Source organism: Euleptes europaea, chromosome 17 (assembly GCF_029931775.1).
Source record: "Euleptes europaea isolate rEulEur1 chromosome 17, rEulEur1.hap1, whole genome shotgun sequence".
Lineage (NCBI taxonomy): Eukaryota > Metazoa > Chordata > Lepidosauria > Squamata > Sphaerodactylidae > Euleptes > Euleptes europaea.
This window is the reverse complement of record NC_079328.1, coordinates 47,101,644-47,123,834: the sequence shown is the minus strand read 5'-3', so window position 1 is coordinate 47,123,834 and position 22,191 is coordinate 47,101,644. Positions and strand designations below refer to the sequence as shown.

The window sequence follows — 22,191 nt, the reverse complement described above, 5'->3', positions numbered from 1 at the left end:
GGCTGATCTGTCTTGAAATTACTACAGGTAGTGGGTTCAAGTTCCAGAATAGGACAGGCAGGACATGGGTTCGAGTCTCCACTCAGTTATAAAGCTCACAAGGTAACTATGGGCACACAGGGCTGGAGAATAAAGTGTGTGAGAGAGAGGAAGGGAGGGAGAAAGAATTATGTTCCCTACCACCTTAATGTGGTTGGTGGAAGGATTGGCTAAAAATGCGTGAGAGAGGTAGAAACATTTTTGCAGTGGAGGGAGAACGCAGTGGGTTAACAGAAATGTGGAGAGTCAAGGCTCAGGTTGGAAATCTTACGACGGTGCTAATCATATTTTTACATTTCTTTTGAATGGTTTTTATATCCACATGTTTCAAAATCCAGGCAGAAACTCACTGCAATAAATACATGTTTTTGGAACCTTCCTGACCCAGTCAGGAATGGGCGGCATACAAATCTAACACACAAATGAATAAATCCTGTAATATTCTCTCTCCTGTGGTTTCTTGTTCTGTCCACCCTATCTGTCTGTCTAGTTATACAGCCAGTGTGCGCCACCCATGACGTAGCGGCAGTTCTTTTTAACTTTTCTGGGATCACTTCTAGAAGAAATGTGTATTTTTTCTCCCAAAATGGCAGTGGCCCAGTCTTAGCTGTGCTTTGGAATCTGAACTGAGAAACCAGCTGACCACATGTGGAAGTAGTGGGCACCCCCCCCACACACACACATCTGTTGTATCCTTTCCATAGTCCTAACCACCTGCCGGGTGTTTCCCATCAGCCCTTTGTACATCTGCACCCGTCCAAGGAAGGGACACTTCCTTGTAAAGCAGGAAATGCACGTCAGGAAGGAGGTTCCTCTGACAAATTCTGCTGCAGTGATAGTCTTGAGATGTGGAAGCAGGGCATTACAGCCTGCCATCACTGTAGGAGCCATATCAGGGACAGGGTGTCCACGCCCTGCATTGGCAGGAGAATAGGGCAGGTGTGTCTCTCACTTCTGGCTTAATGCTGTACATGCTGATCTGAGAACACAGGGAACTTCCTTTTCTAAGGGCCTTTGTGTAGGAACCTCCTTCCTCAGGTCTGGGTAGGGTGGTGGCTGGGGAGCCAGCGTGTAGTGGTTAAGAGCGGTTGTTGGAAGTGGAGGAGTCTGACCTGGAGAACCGGGTTTGATTCCCCACTCCTCCACATGAGCGGTGGACGCTAATCTGGTGAACTGGATTTACTTCCCCATTCTTACATATGAAGCCAGCTGGGTGACCTTGGGATAGTCACAGCTCTCTCAGCCCCACCTACCTCACAGGGTGTCTGTTGTGGGGAGGGGAAGGGTAGGTGATTGTAAGCCGGTTTGATTCTCCCCTAAGTGGCAGAGAAAGTCGGCATATAAAAACCAACTCTTCTTCCTGGGATTTCAGTTGATCTCATGGTGATGGAGGTCAGTTTACCTGGAGAAAATGGCCGCTTTGGAAAGTGGACTGTATGGAATTATACCCCACCTTTCTCAGGCTCCACTCCCCAAACCTCCAGGGATTTCACAACCCGGAGCTGGCAACCCACTTTGGTTTCCCAATAACAACCCAACTGCATGGCTAAAGAGCTGCCCATTTGGACAAAATAACCGGCTTGCTTTGCATCTGTTATATGCTATCTTTAAAAAGAGACACGTTTTATTAACAAAAAGGTTCATCACAAGTTAAATAAATAAATGGATGGAGACGGTGCCATGCTTTTCCTTTCCATGCGCCCTGTTCTTTTCCTTTCTAGGAGATGAGAATCCATGGCTCGGTACAGCCTCCTGTGGCCAGCTTCAGTGGCTCCACAGGGCAACAAAGGCATTGTCTTCTATGCATGGGAGTTTTACCTGGGGTTTGATGCTTTCTTGACCCACACTTTTCTGTCCCGAATCCTAAAACTGCTATGTGTGTTGTTGTGCGTCCTGGAGAAAGTCCTGGGGTTTCCAGAGTAAAGCAGCAAAAGTCAGGAAGCATCTGAATCCCTGCCTCTTTAAAGCACTGATTTGTAATTGGCTGTAATGCGTACTGCGAGAAAAACATCACCTCCCCTTTCTTCCACGCTCCCCCAAGTGCTGTTTTAAAACCTATTTCACAAAACGGAGCTCTGGAAAAGGAACGGGGTGAGTGGCAGGGAGAAACCAAAGCACTATTATAAAACCCATTTTTATGTGAAAAAAATGTCTGCTCAGAAAGAAATCCTGGTGGGAAACAAACAAAGAAAATAACCAGCAAAAGACCAGGAAGCGTTGGAGTCCCCGCTCCTTGAAACGCTACTTTGTAATTGGCTGTAGTGCTCACTGTGAGAAAAACGTCACCCTCCTCCCGCCCAAGTTCCACTCTCCTGCTCTTTGGATTACGCACAAAGATGAGGACGATTTGACCCCAAGCTGATATCAGGGGAGATCGAAGAACTGGATTATAACAGCATTGGGAAAACCCAGAATTTGCGAGGGATGGGCGTGAGGTCATCTCTGTGGGATGGAAAACTCATGCATAACTCCAAGGAACAATCGAGTCAGGCCGGGAGGCAAATGTCAGTCAAAGTACCCAAGCATAAAGGACCATTGTTGAACTGTAGTCGCTTGAAATTTTTCAAAGAAATCATAGGTTGGATACGCCCCATGTGAATCCGGGAACTGCCCAGTTTCATTCCAACGACATCCGAAGTGGAGTGGGGTGTTTTGGTCACACGGGCTCTTGTTGTCCTTTGTCTGTCTTTGTTCGGCAGCAAAACCTCTCGCACACTTTGACGAGTTCCGATAGGATGAAAACAGAGGAGGCCAAGCCGGTTAGGAACAACAGATCTGCACAGGATGGAGCAGGGAAAACGAGAGGTGGTTATTCCGGGGGAGGAGGAGGAGGAATCTGCTGTGTACCTGGAAGTGTTGTGATCACAAAACTAGCATCAGTGGTGTTCACCAATGGATCTGCCTTGTGCATATTTCTGTTCCAACCCATGGACAGTGCTTCTCTGCCCCAGTAGTTATTGCTGTTAGCTGTTGCACCAATCTTGTAGGTTCCTGAACAACATAAGCCCTCTTCACCTGTTACAGAGAATGCACATACATCCTGTGTGTGTGTGTGTTTGATTATAAGAAAGAGCCAATGTTTGTTCACTTTATAAATGAAACGGGGGACCAGTTCCTGCAGAAACGTGGGGCTTAATTCACATTTTCGGCTGTATGTTAAGATTTTAAAAGAAGAATTAAAATCCCTCTCCCCCTACCCCTAGTTCTGATTTTAACTGTCCACTATTATCATTAATTTCTCCCATGCAAGAGACCTGTTCATAGCTCTTCCAGTGGCCATTTATGCATGGCTGTTTCTTCTCGGTCTACCCCGCCAACTACTTCGGGGCTTTGCTTCGATTATGATTGCATTTTCCGACTGTCAGAGGTCGCCTTGCTGTCCCTGCATGTTGCTACCGGTTTGGCCAACATTTTCTGGATGCTGGCTAAACACAAATCCAGAAAATGCAGGCAAAACACAGGGAAACACCGGGGTGGGGGGAGCGAGGCGACCTCTGACAGTCGTAAAATGCAAACATAATCAAAGCAAAGCCCCAAAGTAGTGGGGTGACCGCGAGGAAACAGCCATGCATAAATTGCCAGTGTCTCATCTAGATTGACCTGTGGAACTGTAGTTTTAAATGTACTCTGAAAGGTTTATGATTTCCCCCCCACACACACACACACACACACACTCACCCAGTACTCCTAAATTCTCCGTCTGGAAGATCTTCTGCAATGGAGGTATGTAAATAACAGCCATCTGGCCCAAAATGGATCCCAGCACTGAGTACAAGAACATGCGGTTTCGGAGAACGCCAATCTCCGTTATCAGTTTTGTCTGGGGATGAAGAAAAGGGCACAGGGAAGGGAGACCCAAATTAAATACACTTCTTTTAACATCAGCCCAACCTGTCACCCTTGAAGAGTTTGATTAAAATCCTGCTTCGTAAGGCAGCATCTGTCTCACCTGGGACCGACACGTCAGGGCGTTGAAGAGGTCAAAAAACACAAAGCAGGTGAAAGTCATCGTTGTGGTTCTCGGTGTTATGCCGCTGTCAGGAATCTGACAATATTGGTTTTTAAGACAGAAAGCGAGTGTCAGTTTGGGCTTTGGAGAATGTGTGAAAGTCAGCCCTCCAGTCCACAATGAAACTTTGGTCTATAAAGTCACAGGTCATTTATGCAGGGTTGCTTCCTCGCCGTAACCCCCGCTGGCTGCTTCAGGGAATGTTGTAGCACTACAAAATTCACGAGGTCACGTCAATGTATCACAAGTCTTCCCACCCTTACAAGGAAACTCATGTTATGTTGAAATAATGTCATTAATCTGGTAGTACATGCCAGGACCAAAAGTGAATGACAAGACATGGAGCTTCTGTTTCCTGCTATCTAGAATCACAGAATCATCATAGAGTTGGAAGGGACCACGAGGGTCATCTAGTCCAACCCCCTGCACAATGCAGGAAATTCACAACTACCTCCCCCCCACACCCCCAGTGACCCTTACTCCATGCCCAGAAGATGGCCAAGATGCCCTCCCTCTCATCATCTGCCTATGGTCATAGAATCAGCGTTGCTGACAGATGGCCATCTAGCCTCTTCTTAAAAACCTCCAGGGAAGGAGAGCTCACCACCTCCTGAGGAAGCCTGTTCCACCGAGGAACCGCTCTAACTGTTAGTAACTTCTTCCTAATGTCTAGATGGAAACTCTTTTGATTTAATTTCAACCCGCTGGTTCTGGTCCGACCTTCTGGGACAACAAAACAACTTGGCACCAGTTCATGCCTGAACCAGGAGCGTAATACTGAGCTGGATCACCACAAAGGAGGTTTCCTATACAGATAGAGTATCCCTTATCTAGACATCCCATATCCGGACTGATCCGAAAACCAGGCCCTTTGAGCCGGCATGCAGGCAAATCCGTGCTGCCTCCTTTCAATGTTTCCACTCACCGAAGAAAATAAAATACATTGTACACTGCATCGTAGGTGGAGACTGAAAGCCTGTCTTTAGTTTGTTGTTGCTCTTATTTAACAGCTGATACAGGTATTCTGGTGAGATAATTACACCTTTGCTTTCTGATGATTACATGTACACAAAATTATTTAAAATATTGTCTAAAATTACATTCAGGCTATGTGTATAAAGTGTATATAAAGCATAAATGAATTTTGAGTCCTATCCCCAAGATATCTCATTATTTATATGCAAAAATTCCAAAATATTCCAATATACGGATTCGAAATACAGACCACTTCCGGTCCCAAGCAGTCCGGATAAGCGATACTCCAACTGTACCACTTTTAAATCTAGTCATAATGAAAAGGAGATTGTGCACTGGAGGTAGGGAAATATTCATAATTAAAAATCATCCTAGGGGTTTTTGTTTTTTGAGAAACCATATTGGGTGAAAATGCAATGTCATGAGATTGGCCCTTACAGCAGTTTTGAAATTTTTTGGATAAGAACATAAGAAAAGCCATGCTGGATCAGACCAAGGCCCATCAAGTCCAGCGGTCTGCTCACACAGTGGCCAACCAGGTGCCCCTAGGAAACCCACAAGCAAGACGACTGCAGCAGCAGCATCCTGCCTGTGCTCCACAGCACCAAGTATAATAGGCATGCTCCTCCGATCCTGGAGAGAATAGGTATGCATCATGGCTAGTATTCATAAGAACATAAGACAAGCCATGCTGGATCAGACTAAGGCCCATCGAGTCCTGCAGTCTGTTCAAACAGTGTGCCTCTGTTGACCGGGTGCCTCCAGGAAGCCCACAAACAAGACGACTGCAGCACCATTATCCTGCCTGCGTTCCAGAGCACCTAATATAATAGGCATGCTCCTCTGATCCTGGAGAGAATAGGTTCTGCAACATGACTAGTAGCCATGAATAGCCCTCTCCTCCATGAACATGACCACTCCCCTCTTAAAGCCTTCCAAGTTGGCAGCCATCACCACATCCCGGGGCAGGGAGTTCCACCATTTAACTATGTGCTGTGTGAAGAAATACTTCCTTTTATCTGTTTTGAATCACCCTCCAGCTTCAGCAGATGATTCCGTGTTCTGGTATTATGAGAGAGGGAGAAAAGCTGCTCCCTGTCCACTCTCTCCAAACCATGCATCATTTAATAGACTTCTATCATGTCTCCCCTTAACTGCCTTCTTTCTAACTAAACAGCCCTAAGCATTTCAACCGCTCCTCATAGAGCAGTTGCCCAAGCAACTGTAACACCACCGTAACACCAACAGGCACAAAAGTGAAGGATCTCACAGAAAATAGTTCTGAAGTGTTCTCTTGGCAAAGGTGCCTTGAGTCGATTTCTCGTCCTCACCTCTTTCCAAAACACAAAGAGGGTTCCGCTGATGATGACGGCAGCCGACAGCAAGATCTTTAGAACCAGGGATCTGCTGAGAATTGTATCTGTGACACTCCTGGGAGGCTGTCTGATGGCATCTTTGTCAACTGGTTCAACACCCAAACTGTTTCCAGGAAAAGGCACATTGTTTTGTTAGCACAAACGAACGAGCATTGACATTGTCAGTCAAGAAGAAGAAGAGTTGGTTTTTACATGCCGACTTTCTCTACCACTTAAGGGAGACTCAAACCGGTCTACAGTCACCTTCCCTTCCCCTCCCCACAACAGACACCCTGTGAGGTGGGTGGGGCTGAGAGAGCTCTAAGAGAGCTGTGACTCGCCCAAGGTCACCCAGCTGGCATCGTGTGGAGGAGCGGGGAAACAAATCCAGTTCACCAGATTAGCCTCTGCTGCTCCTGTGGAGGAGTGGGGAATCTCATGTTGGGTCTTCATTTGACACCAGCAAAAATAGGACTTTGAAATCAATAACTCATAATTTCCTTTTAGAAAAGGGGGCGAGGAGACAAGAAAAGCTTCATATGCCACCCCCCACACAACTCCATCTGCGCCATTGCATTTCCTCACCTCTGAGCCGGAGGCCCGTCCATTATAATATTGATCCATAAGATCTGCATAGCATTGAGAGGATTTGGCAAATTGAAGACTGTTGACAGAGTAATTAAGCTCAGTGCCGAGATGCTCCTGCCAAGAGTGTGAAAGAGGAAATGTTTATGAGTATTTCGTGGCCCTGATATTGGCTCATTCTGTTGGGTCAAACCCTCACAGCTACTTACGTGCTGAGCTGAAAACGGACAAAATTTTTAATGTTGTAAAATATTCCTTTTCCCTCCTCGATTGCATTCCTGTTGGGGAAAGAAGAGGGACATTTTAAACTTTACACACACACAAGATTGTAGATATTTCTGTTTCTATCAGTCATTCAGGTGCGAAGGACCTTCATGTGCCCAAGACATGAGATAGCTGCCAGCAATGGTGGATAGGTCACGATGAGCTAGATCAGGGGTCCCCAACCTTTTTGAGCCTGTGGGCACCTTTGGAATTCAGACATGGTATGGTGGAACATTTTGACTTTGCTTATAATTCCAGGTTTTATCAGCCCAACCGAGTCATTTTATAGGTTGCCCCATTCATACCAGCGGAGGAAGCCAGAATGTAGGCGGAAAGGGATGCAAACTAGATGGGCTTAATTTATTTAGAATATTTCTATCCTGCGTCTTCAAAGTCCTGCTAGAGGTGGCATACAGTTAAAAGCCACAGTATACAAACAAGCCGTTAAAAAGCCATTAAAAGTCACTTCCTATGGAAGTGAAAGGAGAAGTCATTGTATGTAACACTTCTTCATGTGAGGGGTTGCCAACCTCCAGTTACTAGCTGGAGATCTCCTGGGATTACAACTGATCTCCAGGTGACAGAGATCCGTTCACCTGGACTTTATGGCATTATACCCCACTGAAGTTCCTCCCCAATCCCCACCCTTGTCAAGCCCTACCATGAAAATCTCCAGGTATTTTCCAACCTGGAGCTGGCAACCATATTCATGTGTGAGACTGCATATCGGGAATTTCATGCACAGTATTAAAACATCAGGCTTAGTGTGTTTTAGAAGGCTTTCAAGAACAACCTACATGATAGCCGAGAAGTCGTCATCCACAAGGATCATATTGGCGGCTTCTTTGCTAACATCTGTCCCGGTTCTTCCCATTGCGACCCCAATATCAGCAGATTTTAGAGCCACAGCGTCGTTCACCCCGTCTCCTGTCATTCCCACAACGGCACCAGCTTTCTGCAAAGCCTGTGGGAAAGAAAACTGCAAACGTTAATGCCATCATGCTTCTTCACGCAAATGTCAAATTTGGCCTCTAAAAAGAAAGTGCAGATACCGATTATGTTTCACAGCAAGACAAGTACAAATTCCTGATAGAGTAACCTTAACTTTATCAACATAAAACATCATGCCTAGCACACAGGGGTACAATTTAGACCAGGGGTGTCAAACTCATTTGTTACAAGGGCCGGATATGACATAAATACCACTTGGTTGGACTAGGCCATGCCTCACCAGCCCAGATTGAGAGTTGAGGGGCGGGGAGGCTGCCTTGGCTGGCTCGCGGGCTGGATAACAGCTCTCAAGGGGCCGGATCCGGCCCACGGGCCTAACGTTTGACACCCCTGGTTTGGACATTTTAACCATTGAGATTTTGAACTTTCAGAAGAAGTGATAAGGAAGAATTCCAACTGAAACCAAATTGGGAGGACAGACAGCAATTGTTAAGAAATACACGTTTATTCTATTTTTAATTTTTGCCTGTGCCATTTGTTTTCATTTTAAAAAATCTTGTCATGCAAATACAATCAGTAGGTTCAGGCTCAATCAATGACAGATCAGGAAACCAGGGGGGTCTTAAATGACGAAAATGCTCCATCCGATTACTGCCCGCATTGTAAGACAAGGGCAAAGGAGCAAATCATCCAGATCATAGCACCCATGCTGGACCGCCCATTGTGCCACTTCTAGTGCATGGAAAGAGCAGCCACCAAGACAGAAAGGTGGAAAAGAGCCGCGGCTACCCTAAACGAGAGACACGCTCCCCGCTCTTGGATCTTCCAATTAGTGGTGGTGGTGGGGTCTATTCCCCTCCTTTGTGACACACAGCAAAGGACCAGCAGACAGCTGTTCCCAGAAGGCATTGCAAGGAAAGAGAAAGGATAATTACAGTGAAAGTCTCATTACAGCAATTGGACAAATCAGGAGCAAAGGTGCAGCCGCTGTGGAGAAGCGTCAGATCTAGCTCAGGGAAAAGAAGAGAGACGAGGGCGCCGCTAATTTGGGCTCTGCAGATACCTTTATGATTTTAAGTTTGTGTTTGGGGCTTGTTCGGAAGAAGATGGAAACCTGGATGGTGAGGAGAGAAAAAGCAAGTCTATGTGAGGCTGCTGGTGTTTTAAGAGCAAATCACAAACCATGTGTTCGGAACCCCTTCCAATTCCATTACATTTTTGACTGTGGATGATAATGCTGACTCCGTGACGTTCTCCAGCTCCTCTCCAGACATGGCTTTCATCTTTCCATTGCAGAGACCGATCTTCCGGGCTGGAGGGGGAAATGCCACATTAGGAGATCGTCATATCAAAGGCAGACATGGACCAATACCGAAGGAACTTCTGGTGACTCTGAAGAAAGCATGCCACAGGTGTGGTTACGTACAACGCCACAGCATAAGAACTTAAGAAAAGCCCAGCTAGATCCACCCGAAGGACCATCTAGTCCTGTGTCTCTCAATGTGTTCTTGATTTTGGGACCTAACAATGGTCATTTATGCTGGACTCACACTTTCCTGTTGGGAATCTATGCACCAGCAGTCTCCAAGCTCATACCAAGTCCTGCCCCTTTAAATGTTGCTTTGTAATTGGCTTACTTGTAGAATCATAGAATCATAGAGTTGGAAGGGACCACCAGGGTCATCTAGTCCAACCCCCTGCACAATGCAGGAAACTCACAACTACCTCCCCTACACACCCCCAGTGACCCCTACTCAAAGCCCAGAAGATGGCCAAGATGCCCTCCCTCCCATGAACTGCCCATGGTAATAGAAACAGCATTGTTGACAGATGGCCAACTAGCCTCTGCATAAAAACATCCAGGTAGTGCTTATTGTGAGAGAACCCCCCCCCAGCTCCAATTGCCCCATAAAAAAGCATTTTAAGAAGAAAAAACAAAAAATGGAGCAATCTGAAAGGGGCGGGGGAGAAATCCAAACTTTTTTTTTTTTAAAAGCCTTTCTTCTGCTTAGAAAGAGCTCACAGGAAGCTGGAAGCATTTGAACCCCTGCCTCTTTACATGCTGTTTTGTAATTGGCTGCATGCTTTCTGTGATAGAAACCAAGCTTGGATGTCCCACGCTTTGCATTGTGCATGGGGGTTTCACCCGGGCTGAGCTCAAGGAGAATTGGGTTAACAGAGGAACAGGAAGTCCTGGGATTTTTGAGGGCTAGCAACGAGGTCATCTCTCATGGAGGGAAAACTCATGCATATCTCCAAAGAACAACCGAGACAGACCAGGGGGCAAACATGAGTGAAAGTACCCAGGCATAAATGACCTAGGTCATTCTGGGCTTACCATGGTTGGGAAAAGCCTACTGGTCTAGGGGAAGACTCATAAAGTGAGTGAAAGTACCCATGAATAAACGACCAATATGTCCTTAGAAGCTCCTAACCCCACCACTTAGCTCACCAGAAACCTCTACTGAGATGCAAAAGTGTTCAGCAGTAAGGATAGACAAAAGATTCATCGTTATGCTCCAAACAAAACAGCACTTGAACATCCAGCCTCAAAAGATGGTGGCTCATATTTGTGGGAGGGAATTCTGTTTGCTCACCAATAGCCCAAGCTGTTTCCAGAGCATCTCCCGTTATCATTTTCACGGAGACGCCAGACTCGATGAGGATCTGAACAGCTTCTTTCACTCCGTCCCTTGGAGGATCGATGATTCCTACTAGACCTAAAAAGGTCAGTCTGCCAAGCTCGGGGCCAGAAGCCAACGCGAGAACTGGCAGGAGGAAAGCAAAGAAAATGGCAAAGTTATTTCATGTGCCCGTGCACGGAAGGTCTAGTCATCTGGTGGCTGAAGAAGGGCGGGAACCTTGTCTCCAACCAGGGAGGTTTCCCAACAGTGAGTTCCAGACAAAATGTACAGATCTAAATCAGAGGAGTGTTGTTCTAATGGGGGATTTACGCTGTTCTCAATCAGCCAACGAATGAATTGTGGCACAGGTTTTTGTGTGTCAGGGCTCACTTTGTTAGTTCCAACAATGAAAGAAAATGGCTGCTTTGGAGGGTAGACTGTATGGCATGACATCGTGCTGAGGTCCCTCCCCACCCCAAACCCCACCCTCCTTAGGCTCCACCCCCAAAATCTCCAGGAATTTGCTAGCCCAGAGTTGGCACCCTTATGTTCTGATCATCCATGAATCGGAGCCACACCACCACTGACTACGAAGGGTTCATTTTAACCAGTCGTGGCTACTAGGCATGGTCAGCTCAAACTGGCACTCTTACCTGCCTTCTTCACTATGTGCGGCTGCCATATTTCAAGAAAAAGAAGAAGAGTTGGTTTTTATATGCTGATTTTTTCTACCTTTAAGGAGTTTCAAACTGGCTTACTATCGCCTTCCCTTCCTCTCCCCATAACAGACACCTTGTGAGGTAGGTGAGGCTGAGAGAGCTCTATGAGAACTGTGACTAGCCCAAGGTCACCCAGCAGGCTTCATGTGTAGGAGTGGGGAAAACAACCCGCTTCTCCAGATTAGAGTCCGCCGCTCACGTGGAGGAGTGGGGAATCAAACCCGTTTTTCCAGATTAGAATCCGCTGCTCTTAACCACTACACCATGCTGGCAATTCAAAGACATGAATGGAAAACCACTGATTTCTGTATAATGTCCAGGAAGCAATTAAAACACATGAATGGAAAACCAGTGATTCCTGTATAACCAGTTAACAGACATTTCTGTAACCCTTTCATGCACTAAGCCCAAATTTCTATGTGTATGTATTATTGCCTCTGAAGAGTGGCCTCTCTAGTGCATGGAAGTTTATGCTGGGATAAAATTTTGGCAGTAGTGTTGCCAGCTATGGCTTGGGAAATTCTTGTAGATTAGGAGCAGAGCCTGGGAGGACAGAGTTTGGGGAAGGGAGGGAGCTCAGTGGGGATACAATCCCATAGAACCAGTCTCTGCAGCTGCTATTTCTTCCAGGGGAATGGATCTCTGTAGGCTGGAGATTGGTTAATTCCAGCAGAAGTCCAGGCCCCAACTGGAGGATAACAACCTTATTAAGATGCCAGTAGAACCCCCCTTTTTTTGTTTATAGGCAGTTGTACGAACCAAAATGCATTTATCTCTAGATGTTCCAAATGATGGTTCCAGACAATACGGTCCAAGCAGGAAAATACGGAGAAATTTTAAAATATTGTCGAAGGCTTTCACGGTCAGAGTTCATTGGTTCTTGTAGGTTATCCGGGCTGTGTGACCGTGGTCTTGGTATTTTCTTTCCTGACGTTTCGCCAGCAGCTGTGGCAGGCATCTTCACAGGAGTAACACTGAAGGACAGTGTCTGTCCTTCAGTGTTACTCCTCTGAAAATGCCTGCCACAGCTGCTGGCGAAACATCAGGAAAGAAAATACCAAGACCACGGAGAAATTTTAGTTCAATGGTTACCATTGCTGCCTTTCCCAAATTGATAAACCCATCGGAGAGGGCTGCTTACCACAGGTTTCTTTTGGGGGGTAGGGTGCAGCAGTAAGGGGATCTATATATGCTTAATTCTGCCCCCCCCCCCCATGCAGGTGGACTGGAGCTGCATAGGTTGTAGGGGGTGATGTGCTTCTGAAACATTCACACTGCTGCCTGGTATCAGGGGTTGCAGTGGAAAGCATCAAGCTTGGAGTTGGCTTTCAGGGCTGCTGCTCGTAGGTTTGCCAACTCTGGGTTTGGGGAATTCCTGGAGATTTGGAAGCAGAGCCTGGTGATTGCGGGTTTGGGGAGGGACCTCAGCAGGGCACCATGACATATAGTCCATCCTCCAAAACAGTCATTTTTCTCTGGGAGAACTGATCTCTGTAGTCTGGAGATCAGATGTAATACTAGGAGATCTCTAGGTCTCACCTGGAGGCTGGTAACCCTAGATGCTTAGCTTACCACCCTCCATGGGGCTCGGGCATGGGTCAGGCTGCGATTAGATATAACTATAGACTCACCTCGCAGGCCCAGGGACCCCATGTGCTTCTCCTCTTGAACGTAGACCGCCTTCTGTTGTGGCGTCAGTGGGAGCGAGATGCCGCCGCTGTTGAACATGGAGCAGTGCTGCATCACTTCTTCAAATGCCCCCTTCATAAAGTAAACCTCCTCCTCCTATGAGATAAGGAGGCAAACAGAAACATCGGGAGCACTGAATGAATCAAAGCACCAAGGCATGCATTATTGGGTTTCTGCTAGCAGCATTTCGGTATCTCAATCAATCAAATATTTCTTGGTTTATTTACAACATTTTAATGCCGCTCGATCACACCCCTGTAAGGCTGAAGTCACCCAAGTAGCTCACTGGGGACTTGAATTAGGGTTGCCAGGTCTCTCTTCACCACTGGCGGGAGGTTTTTGGGGTGGGGCCTGAGGAGGGCAGGGTTTGGGGAGGGACTTCAATGCCATAGAGTCCAATTGTAAAGCAGCCATTTTCTCCAGGGGAACTGATCTCTATCGGCTGGAGATCAGTTGTAATAGCAAGAGATCTCCAGCTAGTACCTGGAGGTTGGCAACCCTAATTTGAACAGAGGTCTTCCCAATCCTAGCCTAGCCACTACTAAACATGGTATGTCTTGTGGGGACTAGAGGGATGCATAGGGTTGCCAGGTTGGCGTTTTCGGCAGGCAATTGCCTGCCAATCTGTTGCACTGCTTGGAGCGGCAATTGCATGCGCAGCTGCACGCAACCCGATTATGTCACTTCCGGCGGTAAACGCAGAAGTGCTGCATTGTGACAGGATACTTTAGCATTCAAACCACCAAAACAGGGTGCTAAATCATTCCTTTGCGATGTGTTGTTTCTGCGTTTACCCCTGGAAGTGAAGAAATCGTGTTACGTGTGGCCACGCATGCAAACGCCAGCCCCCAAAAACCTCTTGCCGGTGGAGAGGGGGGACCTGGCAACCCTAGGTGTGCATGTATGCCATGTTGAGTACCTGGAGGAATGAGGAGATAAAACTGTAATAAATAAATTCCTTTAATCAGTCTCTATTGCCAAAGAAAATAAACACTGACATTTTTATAGAGGGTTATTTAGGATAAATAAAGTTTACAAGTTCATGTCTTGTACCTGATTTTTCAGGGAACACTTGACAGCCATCCACTTCTGCTCTGAGCTAAATGGAATCTCCTTCTTTTTTACGTAAGTATCTTTTGAATCGCTTAGTTCCATCTGCGGGGAGTAAAATGGGGGAAAAGTGAGCCCTTCTTTACATATTTTTGTGATAGTTCTAAAATCAAACATTCAAAATGTGGAAGAATTTCTGATGCTGCATTTTGCTTATTCCCCATTTTGATTTTCAAGCGTGACTTGCAGGGCAGCTTTGGAGACAAATTTTAAGTATTAGCAGGCCAAACTCAGGGGCGATTCCAAAAGAAACATTTTCATGATATATGACCTGTCTGAAGAACGGGAAAGTAAAACATTCCTCTGGTCACATGCAAACCCACAGAGAGGTCTATAGCACCTCTTGGGGATCCAGCCAAGATCTCCTGATCAGGATGGTCTCCTGCCGACCTGAGTTTACAATATGGAGGTCCCCATGATATCTCGCTTAATTCGCTTTTTGATCAATTACCAGATCAGATGTAAGCTAAATTCTCTCTCGTTCTTGGCAACTGTAGAAAAGAAACTATTGTTTTATAAATTAAACACAACCTGATTAAATCTAAAACCAATGAGCACGGGAGTTGCTATTACCACCCTACCTTCATAGCAAGAGCGACCAGGGCCCCTTCGGTTGGCTGACCCATCACAGTGGTCTTTCTGATAATGGCATTATTGGCAACACAGCCAGCCTAAAAGAGATCCATTTATACATGTTATTTGTTGGGGAAGGTGGAAAGGGAGAATGCATGAAATGCCGTGCCTGAAAGGTAGGGTTTGGAAAACCTGCTTAGTTCAAAAGAAGGGTGAGTTTCAAGGGCATGGAGGCTTCTGACCTTGGAGACTGAAGGAGCAGAAGTCTTACTGTGGCTCGGTTCAGACATCATACAAAATTGTGGCTTAATTTAACCAGGGTAAGAGTGATTGTCCACTAGTAGGGATGCCAGATACCAGGTAATGGGGGCAATTGCCTGCTAATTAAGAGGGTTGCCCCCCGTTCCTCAGCTGTCTGGCTGGCGGAAGCAGGCCAAGTGAAAGGGGACGATTAACATCACTTCTGGGTTTACGAGGATGCTCTAGTACATGCCTCCAAAAACTCTATGGAAGTGACATTATTGTGCTGATCACCCTTTCCCAGCCCCACCACAATGAAGGTCCTGCCAGTGGTGGGGGACCTGGCAACCCTATTCACTAGCTAGGATTAGTTAGGGTATGTCAAACCAGGATGTGTAACCCTGGATCGAAATTAGTCTATTACCTACAGAATTTATGCTCATTTCAAGGACTACAGATTCCCCTGAAGAAGCCTCTTGGGCGACTTGTGTAAGGAAATTCTATTTTGAGTAATAAATTTTTTAAACCTATTTTGCACCATTGGCCTTATTTCTAACCCCCTTAGATGTTACCACAATGTCGTGACTTTTATCAATAGTACATGAATCAAATAACTTACTTCCACTAGTTTTCCCACAGAGATATTTGAAAATTCTTTGATGACTTCTTTGGATGGCAGAAGATACACGCTTCCCTCTCCGTTGTATCCAACCCCACTCACCTGGGAAAACAGAATCCCATGAAGGGTCCCGTTTGTCTCTATGTACATTGCAACAACAATGGTATGCTTACCAGAGAGCTCTTGTGTCATTGAGCACAGTGGTCAAAGTTGGCAGAAATTGAGGTAGTTATGGGTGAAAATGGAGACAAACCTCGAAAAAATTCTTCTGGGGGCACTGAAGGACAGGTGTGAAGGATCATTAAGAGAGGAAGGATTTTGGTCCAGAAGGTTGAACCAGAACCAACGGGTTGAAATTAAATCAAAAGAGTTTCTGTCTAGACATTAGGAAGAATTTTCTAACAGTTAGAGCGGTTCCTCAGTGGAACAGGCTTCCTCGGGAGGTGGTAAGCTCTTCTTCCATGGAGGTTTTAAAGAAGAGGTTAGATGGCCATCTGTCAGCAATGCTGATTCCATGACCTTAGGCAGATCATGAGAGGGAGGGCATCTTGGCCATCTTCTGGGCATGGAGTAGGGGTCACTCTGTGTGTGTGGGGAGGAAGGTAGTAGTTAATTTCCTGCATTGTGCAGGGGGTTGGACTAGATGACCCTGGTGGTCCCTTCCAACTCTTAAGATTCTATTCTAATACGCTTTAAAAACATGGTGTTGGACCCAAACCATGGAAATACCTTTCCGCTTACAGAAGGATTATTTACCAAAGGTATTCTTCCACAGCTGGAAGGGGTCTGCTCATAAAATGACTCGTTTGGGTTCAAGACCTAGTGGTTTGGATCCAACTCCTAATTTATAGAAGGAGTGTAAATAGAGATGTTAATTCATGTTATAGGGCATTTGTATGCTGGGACTGAGTGCTGGGAGAAATGAAAAGGTAGCAGGGTAATTTGGTGGGGAGAGGAAGCATTTGTAACCATGTTGGAGCCCGCCCCCCGGCTAGATATTACTGCACAAAGCCAATTTATAGTCCATCAGACATAGGACTGATGGGTTTACTAGAAAATATGTATGTTTTTAAAAAGAGCAAATAAAAATGGGAGATAAGATAAGAGCATGGCAGCATTAAGTAGGATGTCAGGATTAGGTTTGTCGCACCTCAGCCTTGAACCCATCTGAGGTCACAAGCTGAGTTACTGTCATCTCATTGGCCGTCAAAGTCCCCGTCTTATCACAGCAGATGACGGTGCAGCAACCTGAGAAGGAGAAAGGATCTGTCAAGGTCAGCACAAAAACTAGTCCCTTGGTGTAGGCAAGCATTCAAACACTTACAGTGCATTCCTAAGGAGAGTTACTCCAGTCTAAGCCCATTCATTTCAATGGGCTTAGACTGGAGTAACTCTCTTTAGGAATGCGCTGTTACAGTGCAATGTGATCCTATGCAGAGTTCTCCAGTCTAAGTCCATTGAAAGGAATGGGCTTAGACTGGAGTAATTCTCCTTAGGGTTGCGCTGTCAGTCTCCTTTACCTTCCTCTTCCCCCTTGCTCCAGGAAAACTGTACCATGCACATATGTGGAACAAGACCTGGTAAGACCCATTCATTCTCCCCACAACCACTTCAACCTGGAATGAGCTCCCAATAGGCAGAATAAAGCCAAAGGAAGCAGGTAGATATATGGTCCACCATTCCCTTGTGGAGTGTGAGCATGCTTCACAGACAGAATGTTCTCCCTGAGCCCTCCTGTCTGTGGTTCTGAATGCATTTCCTGGTCACCCTGCAGAAAATTAAAGAAGGCCACTGTGGCGCAGTGCCATTCCCTGGATCTGTTCCAATTGGCCAATATCCTTCTTAAAGTGCAGTGCCCGTGTGTGTGTGTGTGTGTGTGTGTGTGTCATGTGACAGATTAGTTTCAGAGTTTAGTCGTGTTGGTCTGCAGTAGATTTGAGTCCAGTAGCCCCTTAGAGACCATCCAGTTTTTTGGGATATACGCTTTTGAGAGTCAAAGCTGAAACGGAGCTTTGACGCGAAAGCTCAAACCCCCCCCCCCAAATCTTGCCGGTCTCGAAGGGGCTACCTGACTTGAATCTAGGTCTGATTAGTGTTGAGATGAGTGAATTCCTTTACTGAACCCATAGGCAGAGCTGGAGAAAAGATGCATTTCAAAATATTAATGTTGCTTGCGAAAATTTCAATTTCTATTCTTCCACTATGATTTTTAAACAACATTTAACACTATTTGTTGAAAAGCATTTCCTTCTTTTTTTGAAATATCGGTTGCATTAAGTTCCTAAGCATTGATTTGACAAGCCTTGAGACTTACTGGTCAAAATGCTCCCCTGAATGCAATTTCAAATCGAAAGTTCAAGATTTAGAAAATTCAGTTTGAATCAATGTGAACTTTTGCTTCAGGAAAATTTACAAGTTCGAGTTTTCAAACAGGAGACACGGAAACATGACTTGGCTATCTGTGACTCTTCTCACGTTTTCGGGGCTGAATCCATGAACAACAGCTATTAGAAAACGACTATTCTGGTCACAAATCGAAAGAAAGTTTCAGAGGCTAGTCCTATTGGTCTGCAGAAGAATAGCTAGATTCGAGTCCAGCAGCACCTTAGAGACTGACAAGAGTTTCAGGGTATGAGCTTTCAAGAATTAAAGATCTCTTTGTCAGATACCATCTGATGAAGGGAGTTTTTAATCTTGAAGGATTCCACCCTGAAAATATTGTTGGTCACTAATGTGCTGCTGGACTCGAATGGAGCAACTCTAAGGAAAGTTACCGTTCTTACGAAATGCTTCCAACATTTAGATGATCGCATGGGATCATTTGAAAAGGTAAATGGTTGTGTGTAAACAATTGAAGAAGAAAGAAGAAGAAGAGTTGGTTATTATCTACCACTTAAGGAAGACTCAAATCAGCTTACAATCACCTTCTCTTCCCCTCCCCACAACAGACACCCTGCGAGGTGAGTGGGGCTGAGACAGCTCTAAGAGAGCGGTGACTAGCCTAAGGTCACCCAGCAGGCTTCATGTGAAGGAGTGGGGAATCAAACCCGGTTCTCCAGATCAGAGTCCACCGCTCCTAACCACCGCTCTTAACCACTACACCACTCTGGCTCTCACCTGACACTTGAACCAGTCCGTAACAGAAGCTGATGCAGTTTTAGGCTAACCCCCCGCCCCAATATATGCTTTCTCGCACCTGACCGTCATCTACCTTACCAAGAGTCTCAACAATCGGCAGCTTCTTCACAATGACACGTTTCTTGGCCATTCTCAAGACACCCAGTACTAGCGTCACGGTGACCACGATGGGCAGGCCCTCTGGGATGGCAGCCACTGCCAAACTACATACAGACAATCATTTACCACTTGGTGTTACATACCATCACCGTTACTAACTCCTGTAAGGAAGTATATCCAAGCAGAAGAAGAAGATGAAGAAGAGTTGGTTTTTATACCCTGCTTTTCTCTACCTTTAAGGAGTCTCAAAGCAGCTTACAATCGCCTTCCCTTCCCCCAGAACAGGCACCTTGTGAGGTAGGTGCAGCTGAGAGAGTACAGAGAAAAATGTGACTAACCCAAGGTTACCCAGCAGATTTCATGTGAAGAAGGGGGGAAACCAACCCGATTCTCCAGATTAGCGTCCACCACTCATAGCCTCTACACCGTGCTAGCAACCCCGTATCATCTTACTCCAGCACCCTGATCCTGAACACATTTTGTTCAAAGTCAGTCCTGTAATTTCTTTTACTTTAAGCACTGCAGACTCTGGCTTTCCATAGGAAAGTTTCTGAACACAGTCCTGGTTTAGGAAGAACTCTTTATGAGGCCTGAGACTCAGCTGCTGCAATTGAGTGTTAGACCAGGAAAAACTTTGAGTTCAAACCTCTGATCAGCTGTGAAGCTCACAGTCACCCTCTCTTGACATGAGCTACCTTGCATGGTTATTGTGAAGGTAAAATAGGGAAATGGAATATGGACCACACTACGCTTCTTGAAGGGGCTTTATGCCCCCCGCCAGTGTTTCCTGCATGCTTTCGGCATGGCTCTACCCATCTCCATTTGTGAGGTCACAATTCTAGCTCCTTCTCTTTTTGTCACATGGCTGTTTGTCATATGACCATGAGACAGCAAGGTAGACTTCCCCTGACTATGGAAGATCCACTGATTTTGCAATTTGTAATAATCTCTTTTCCTTTCTGTAAATGTATTCAAATGTATTAGGACAGCAAGGGAATAGCTTGTTGCTGGGCAGGATATCTGTGTGTGTCTGTGTGCTAGTAATTGGGGCAAGAGTCACGGAGGGTTACAGTGAACCATAACAAGAACTGGGTGAAACTGTTACTATACTGCCGCCTCTCTGTCTGTATTACAATCAGATATGCCCTGAATGTTGATGGCTGTCATATCTTGAATTTGGATAAATATTTGGATAAATGATCGGGACTCAGAGATTTCTGCTTATTAGGGCCTCTGGGTCGCAGCTGCCAGAATAAACTGTTTTCTTGAAATAACGGTTCGGGTCTCTATTTCCCCCATGAACCCCTGTTTACCACTACATTCACTAGTCATGTGCTCGAATCTCTGGGTCACATGCTGCCATCTGGACCCTGAAAGTTGGTTCTGCATCTTAGGGGATGGGAGATACGTATGGGGGAAAACCACGCTGAGATAACCCAATTTATGGCTATCCTGCTTCTCAATTCCTCCTTTTGAGAGCCAGCATGGTGTAGTGGTTAAGAGCGGTGGTTTGGAGGGGTGCACTCTGATCTGGAGAACCGGGTCTGATTCCCCACTCCTCCACGAGTGGCAGAGGCTAATCTGGTGAACCTGATTTGTTTCCCCACTCCTGCACACGAAGCCAGCTGGGTGACCTTGGGCAAGTTACCGCTCTGTTAGAGCTCTCTCAGCCCCACCTACCTCACAGGGTGTCTGTTGTGGGGAGGGGGAGAGAAGGTGATTGTAAGCCGGTTTGATTCTTCCTTAAGTGGTAGAGAAAGTCGGCATATAAAAACCAACTCTTCTTCTTCTTTTCAACCCAGTCCATCATGAATCTTCTGTAACCCCATTTGTTTCCATTCAACTTCTGGGAAATCTAGTCTTTTCCTTTCTCAGTCTTCATTAACCATCTATTTATTAACCATCTGAGAAAGAAACATTTTGTCTTGCTCAATTCAGTGCTTGATTTTTTTATTTTTATTTTTTGCAGGGGTGGGAACCTATGTAAGTAGCACAGTTCCCTGATGCCATGGAATCTCATATTGAAATGCTGCACAGTCAGTTTATTGTGTTTGAAAAGAGGGCAGAGGGACCAATTCCACATGCCATATAAAAAATTCAACCTGCTGGCCCAGTCTTCCAGGGCTAGGGAGGTGCGGACATGCAGGGTTCATATTTGCAAGGAAGACAAATGGTTTCTGGCGAGCACAGCGGGAGGGAAGGGTGTGGACCTTTTCTTCCAAACCATCACCAGGGGCTCTGGTAAGAGTGTAGAGGGATGGGAGGGGTCTTTTCCCAACCATGTGTGGTTACCCTTATTGAAACCAACAACTTATGCTGGCCAATGGCCGTAACAATAAATGGTAATGGAAACCAACAACTGTCCACCCCATGCTGTTATTACCAAAGGAAGGAAGAAGGGCAAAATTAGAGTTTTCCCCCTTCTGGGAGTAACAGAAGGGGCAAGATAATCCGGGTTGAGGGGTGAAACCATGTGGGAGTGGGAGGATTAAACTCTGCAAACTCTGGCCTTTTATGCAGGGACATTTCCCCGTGGTCACCCCTGCCAACTGCTTCGGGCTTCCTTTTGATTATGCATGCCTTATCCACCCGTCAGAGGCCGCCTCACCCTCCCCACACGTTTTGCCAGCATTTTCCAGATTCTGGCTAAAACAGCATCTGGAAAACGCAGGCAAAACGCGTGGGGAGAGTGAGGCAACCTCTGATGGTTGGAAAAGGCATGCATAATCAAAAGGAAGCCCTGAAGCAATCGGCGGGGGTGATCGCAGGGAAATGTCCCTGCATAAAAGGCCTCTGTTCCCTGCAAAGTTTTCCTTACTGGTCTAAGCAACAAGGAGAATCTTCTCCCTTGATCAAGCTCCTGACTTCTTCTCATCTTGCTCTCAATTTGAAAGAAGACCAGTTCGCCAACGCTTGTGGATGGTAACTTTAACAATGACTGCCCAAGCATTAAATACGTTGTGCAAATACTTCAGTGACTTTGACTGGTTTCCCCAACAGCTACACATTCAGCCAGGAACAAAATGACCTTGGCTGTAGCCCAATCAGGAAACGGCTGATTTATACTGGAAGGTCACTTCTGCCTACCTTGGAGGCTTTTGGCAATGTATCTCACCAGACTTCTATGTGCCACAGGCCAATTTTTTTGTTTGAATTAATGTTGGGGAGACACAGGTTGAAGTCCCTGCTTTCCATGACGTTA

At 46.0% G+C, this 22,191-nt stretch overlaps 1 protein-coding gene across 1 annotated transcript in view; it reads right to left on the bottom strand.

Annotated features, from left to right (window-relative positions):
- Nucleotides 1-2,695: 2,695 nt before the first annotated feature.
- The window catches only part of ATP2C2 (ATPase secretory pathway Ca2+ transporting 2), a 37,430-nt gene continuing 17,934 nt past the window's right edge, over nucleotides 2,696-22,191 (bottom strand). The window contains exons 12-27 of the mRNA XM_056862859.1: nucleotides 18,969-19,093; nucleotides 16,903-17,000; nucleotides 15,753-15,854; nucleotides 14,902-14,991; nucleotides 14,264-14,365; nucleotides 13,153-13,306; nucleotides 10,776-10,946; nucleotides 9,393-9,490; nucleotides 9,242-9,292; nucleotides 8,025-8,191; nucleotides 7,173-7,241; nucleotides 6,964-7,080; nucleotides 6,355-6,502; nucleotides 3,989-4,084; nucleotides 3,718-3,859; nucleotides 2,696-2,814 (exon numbers count right to left, since the gene is read on the bottom strand). Coding sequence (XP_056718837.1) covers nucleotides 2,696-2,814; nucleotides 3,718-3,859; nucleotides 3,989-4,084; nucleotides 6,355-6,502; nucleotides 6,964-7,080; nucleotides 7,173-7,241; nucleotides 8,025-8,191; nucleotides 9,242-9,292; nucleotides 9,393-9,490; nucleotides 10,776-10,946; nucleotides 13,153-13,306; nucleotides 14,264-14,365; nucleotides 14,902-14,991; nucleotides 15,753-15,854; nucleotides 16,903-17,000; nucleotides 18,969-19,093 — 1,849 coding nt within the window. The remainder of the gene's footprint in view (nucleotides 2,815-3,717; nucleotides 3,860-3,988; nucleotides 4,085-6,354; nucleotides 6,503-6,963; nucleotides 7,081-7,172; nucleotides 7,242-8,024; nucleotides 8,192-9,241; nucleotides 9,293-9,392; nucleotides 9,491-10,775; nucleotides 10,947-13,152; nucleotides 13,307-14,263; nucleotides 14,366-14,901; nucleotides 14,992-15,752; nucleotides 15,855-16,902; nucleotides 17,001-18,968; nucleotides 19,094-22,191) is intronic.